Source organism: Triticum urartu, chromosome 2A (genome assembly GCF_056163025.1).
Source record: "Triticum urartu cultivar PI428250 chromosome 2A, HENAU_Tu73, whole genome shotgun sequence".
Taxonomy (NCBI): Eukaryota; Viridiplantae; Streptophyta; class Magnoliopsida; order Poales; family Poaceae; genus Triticum; species Triticum urartu.
The window spans coordinates 659331675-659336851 of record NC_141874.1 but is presented as its reverse complement, the minus strand read 5'-3'; the positions used below and the strand labels follow the sequence as shown (position 1 = coordinate 659336851).

The 5177-nt window shown below is 46.5% G+C and overlaps 1 protein-coding gene across 2 annotated transcripts; it reads right to left on the bottom strand.

The window, feature by feature from the left end:
• Positions 1-215: 215 nt before the first annotated feature.
• On the bottom strand, positions 216-4561 carry LOC125539528 (organic cation/carnitine transporter 7). Of its 2 annotated transcripts, XM_048703004.2 has the most exons (7): positions 4047-4561; positions 3784-3932; positions 2728-2999; positions 2119-2356; positions 1169-1709; positions 868-1070; positions 216-750 (listed from the first exon to the last, which is right to left on the bottom strand). In XM_048703004.2, exons 2-7 carry the CDS (start codon positions 3832-3834, stop codon positions 520-522), a joined length of 1536 nt encoding a protein of 511 aa, XP_048558961.1. In that variant the 5' UTR covers positions 3835-3932; positions 4047-4561; the 3' UTR covers positions 216-519. The 2 variants fall into 2 exon arrangements, with proteins under 2 accessions (XP_048558961.1, XP_048558962.1); XM_048703005.2 differs by having other exon boundaries at positions 3784-4561.
• Between the last annotated feature and the right edge of the window lie 616 nt (positions 4562-5177).

Sequence of the window (5177 nt, the reverse complement as noted above, 5' to 3'; positions counted from 1 at the left end):
GCAGAGCAACAGTGCAGAACTGTACATTAAGTAACTGTCAATAGGACGACACATCAGTGATCAGTCAGTGTCAGCGTTGATTGATTGCCACAATTCTGTTTGTGATTTTGGCACACGTTTTTTTTGGGGGGGTTCTCGGAAAGAAGCAGTTTGAAAAGGTTCAGTTGTACGAAATGATATGAATTTCCAGGTCCCGGGATTTCTTACCATCAAGCTGGTTAAAGGCCAGTTTCTGCCCAACTGGTGTATCTCCTTATTCCAACGATTATCATTCCAAAGTCCAAAGTATAGGTTACAAAACAGAACCGAGCACAGTCTGACCCAACTATTCTTATACTCTGCAATCCCCTTGCACCGCCGCCGCCAAGTGGATGGGGGATCATTCCTAGGGGAAAGGATTCCCCGGTATCTAAGATCACTATAATCAATATCGGTATCATGTTGGAAAAAAAAGTTCGATAATATGCCGCCACTGCTCTCAGGACACAAAAAAATGGTGCTATGATATAACCCGCCGCATCAATGCATATCGGCCTCGGTGTCGTTGAGCCTGCAGCCTTTTGTCTCGAAAGGGAAGAACATGACAGCCACCCCCGAGAGGAAAACCACGAGCTCGAAGAGGAGGATCGCGGTCGTCTGATGGCAGTTGTGCACCAGAGCAACGGCGACGAGGGGGCACAGAATGCCGCCGATCCTGCCGACCGAGCTGGCGACTCCGATGCCTGTCGTCCTCACCGAGGTTGGGTAGATCTGGAAATGATGAAGCGAAGATGTGAATACTCTACTGTTCAATTTTAACACCTGAGAAGAGGGTTCAGCCTTGGTTTCAAGACTGGCTGTCGAAAAGAGGAGTAGAACAGAACTAACCTCGGGAGCGTATATGTATACGATTGTGAAGCTCGCAGAAATGCAGAGCCGGGCACCGAATAATGAGATTCTTGTCAGTATTTCTGTGCGGGAAAACACTAGCGGGAATAAAAAGACACAGCTAGTGAAGAGCATCGAAGCCATTGAAAGCCTTCGCCCAATTCTATCCACGATCATGATCGACACGAATGACCCTGGAATCTCTGTTTCAAGAAAACATGGAAGAACCGGTCACCAAAGTAAGACTGTATGCACTGGAAAGTGATTAGCATACAGAAATTGTGTAAGAGTGAGAACAGACCTGCAAAGCTAGAAATAAACACGTTTTTGTACAGGCTTGAGTTGTTCGAGTGTACAGATTCAACCTCCTGTTTTGCACATATCCTATTTCCGTTACTTAACTCCGATGTCAACAGAACAATACCATAATACGAAAATGCATTCCCGAAGAAAGCCATCCACAGAAGCAGAGTTGCTCTGAGCAATTTTGGTGACAACAGCTTAGAAACAGACTTGAAACCTCCAAAATCGGAACCTTCGTCTTCCTTGATGTTGTCGTTTTCTTCTTCTTTAGCAGCTTTAGCAGTAGCAGACAGAAGCGTTGCAGACTCGGAAACTTCATCTAGCTCAATGTTCTTGTCAGAAACAAGCTTACCCGAAGGGAGTTGTGCACTGTTTAACCTTGCCATTTTCTCCAGTACATCCACAGCCTCCATTGTTCTGCCTTTCATGCAGAGGAACCTTGGCGACTCGGGTGTGATAGCATAAAACAAAAGCAGGAGGAGAGACGGCACAGATGATAATGCTAGCAACCACCTCCAGCCATACTTGGGCATAACTACCTGCCATTACCATGACCAAAATTAGACACAAGAACAACATGGTGAAGTAATCCAAGTCAAACATGTCCGATTTCACCACGAGAATATATGCCTCTCTGAACTAAAAACTGCCTACGCAGAACAGGATACATTGTCAAATTTTAGTAGATGTTCTAATCCACGTATCCATGTGCAGATACAGAGGGACCAGACAGGTACTTGTCAGTATTGTTTCAGAAATGTTTCAAGGGATTGATAAGCATAACCAAGTGTCAAAGACTGTCAACAATCTGCATTTTCTGACCTTTTATGCCCTTTTGATAGAAGTTACTTTCCAAAGTGACGTTTATCATGTATGTTGTTTACTGCTGGTATACATTAGCACTATTCATAACGCCAGTTTCTGAACATGGAAGGAGAAAAATTATACCCATGCAAGCGAAGCCTCGAAGATGGTACCGACAGTCCAAAATGCTGAGAGTACCACCATCCAAGTTCCTCTACTTGGAGCAGGAACAAATTCCAAGAACCAAGATCCAAGAACAGGTCCTCCTCCCAAGCCAATACCAACTAAAAACCGTAGAGCCATTAAAGCTACATAGTTTGGAGAAAAGGCACTCAGGAATCCAGCTCCACTCGTCATAATGGCAGTAAAGAGAAACCCTTTCCTGTAAAATCCAAACACAACAGAATATAAGAGCTTGTATGAGCTAAACAAGAAGAGTAAAAAGAATCAGGAAAGGTTTATGCATTAAATTTAAATAGGCATTCCCTACTTTTCACATCTGTAACTATTCAAGGATCTATGATGAAAACAGTTTGGAGATTAATTTTCAAATTGGCATAAAAATTACAAAAGTTGGGTATTAACATCAGTGCTTTGCCATTTCCGAAGCAGTTACTGTTGGTAACCATAAGCAGAATCTGTGAGTGGAAACCAGGATGGATTGCAACATTATGTTAGATATCACCAAGAGGGAAATGGTCATGTGTAATTTGTGCGACAAAGTTGCATGAAAGAAGTAATGAATAGACCTGCCTCCTTCCATAGTTATCTGAGACCACACCCCAAGAGTAAGCTCCTATTAGCATTCCAACAAAAACAACACTTGTAATCATGCTTTCCTGGTGAGCAGTAAGATTCCATTCTAACTGAACGGATGGACCAACAAATGATAGCAGCATCATCTCCATTGCTTCTGCGATTAAGCCTATCCCAGCATAGGAGAGAATCAATATTTGGTACTTCCCAAAACCTGAAGATATAAGGGCGTCATCCACAGTATATGTGGCTGATTGTTCGTCCTCCATCTGGAAAATAGATATCATACTTGTTATTCATATAGCATCGGTCAGCAGAGTAAATCTACACATCTTATATCTAAGTCCAAGGCTGAAAATAAAAATTGGTGCACTTATTTTAGGGGCTTTATTACGCGGGTTTAATAAACATTTGCATTTTCCATTCCCTCAATTTATATGCAAAATCTAGCATGAGACGAGAAAAAAAGACATGTCTGAAAAATTGTAAGAAAAGGACAGGCGGTACAAAAAAGGACAGCCACACTTTTCTTGCCCCGCTCCATTAACTGATGAACTGATGCATGATGCATCATGTGTTAGGCATCAATGCGTTGGATATCAGATAGATCATACTAGATCCAAAAGCAGTGCAGGCACGCTTTCTACTAATGTCCAAGCAACTTAAGCGTTAATACACACACACACAAACAGGATGACTGCATGTATCATGAGTGTTAGGCATCGATGTGTCGGACATTAGATAGATCATAGATCCAAAAACATTGCAAGCGCACTTTCTACTGTCCAAGCAACTTAAGCATGAATACACACAAGAACAGACCCACCAACCAATCCACCAACTGTGACCAAACAAGCACATGATAATTCAGAACAAGCACCTAACAAGAACCAAAGCAAAGTCCAGAGAGCATCAATGGTAATAGCGACGAGAAGCATTCGGCGCATCGCATTGTCACAATCTGTTTACGTGCTTTGCGCGTTCCTGAAGCAAACGGTCAACTCGCCACCGACACGGGCTGAATCTGAAGAAATGGGGGTCGTGGATCCTCACCATTTCGATCGAGAGCTTGCCGGCCGGATCAGAGGGTGGCTTGGATAGCATTGATCCTCAGCAAGCTGGGAGCATCAAGCTCGGCCCTCGCCTCGCGCCTGGCGCCCGAGTGCCTGCCCGCCTGGCCGATTTCCTCGGGCGGCCTTGTCCTGAGAGATCCAAAACAAGAAACGGAGGCACGCACGTACGGATCACGCCACGAGGCCACGCAACACGAGAACGGGAGCTTGGCGAGAGGAAGAAGAGGAGAGGAGGGAGCAAACCGGAGGGAGGGAGGGAGGAGTGCGTTTCTTGGATCTGCAGCGTCGCAAGAACCGCGTGATCCGGCGGGCGGGGGCGGGGTGGGCTGGATCGGCCGGGCGGGGACGGAAATGGGCGAGGAGGGATGGGAACGAAATCCTGGCGCCGGTTTAGGAATCGGCGAGAGTCTTGTCTGGTGATTTGTCTCCTCCGACGTTGCGGGATGGGTGGCGAGTCTGGGTCGTAGGTTGGCAGCGGCGTGGCCCCTGCGGTGTGGGGATGGATGGGGGAGGGAGGAAGGAGATGCGAAGATGCGATATGGAGCCCGCGGCCCGCGGTATGACCGGACCGTCCCGTCCCGTCCCCGTGGAGCTTGGAATTGGGAACGTGCCCGCAGTCAACGCCGGGGTACAGCGCGCGGCACATGGGCGTGTGATGACTTCGGCGCCTTGCGTGCTGCCACGGCGTCGTCGGCGAGGTACGGCTCTCTCCGTGAGAGCTACCGGGCGGCTGACCGTGTCCGGGGACGAAAGGTTCGGCGCGCGAGTTTGACTTGATCTGTGCGTTGCGTTCGTGTGTACCCCTCCTACTCGTTCGCAATAAGCGGCGAGCCATGGAATAAATATTTTTCTGAAATCAGAAAATCCAGCAATCAACAAGTCTGACTGTGTTTGTGAAAATAGTATCATTTTCTTCAGCATACTTGCATCATGAAAATATGAGGTTCTAGAATGGAGAACCTTGCAAGAGGATAGTACAACATATACTCCATAACACAGTTGAAGTGCCTCAGTTCAGAACCTAAGACAATATCAGGGCCGTCCCTGGGGTATGGCCAGAGGGGCGACGGCCCAGGGCCCAGGCCGGAGGGGGGCCCATGATGTAGTACACATATAAATATAGCCCAGCACAAAATAGGCAATGGAAAAAATCAAGACAGGAAAAAAACAAGATGGGCTAGACCCATCAGATAGCTAGAAACGCAACTCACGGATGCACTTACGTGTGAAACTTGTTTCAAAAAAAAAACTTACATGTGAAACAAATCAATCGGAACTCAGAAGATCTGGCTTTTGATTCTTGAAAAAAATATATGGTTTTTCCTTTTCGTGGCTCGTCGGTTCGTCTTAGTTGTCCCATCGGCCCGTGGCTCC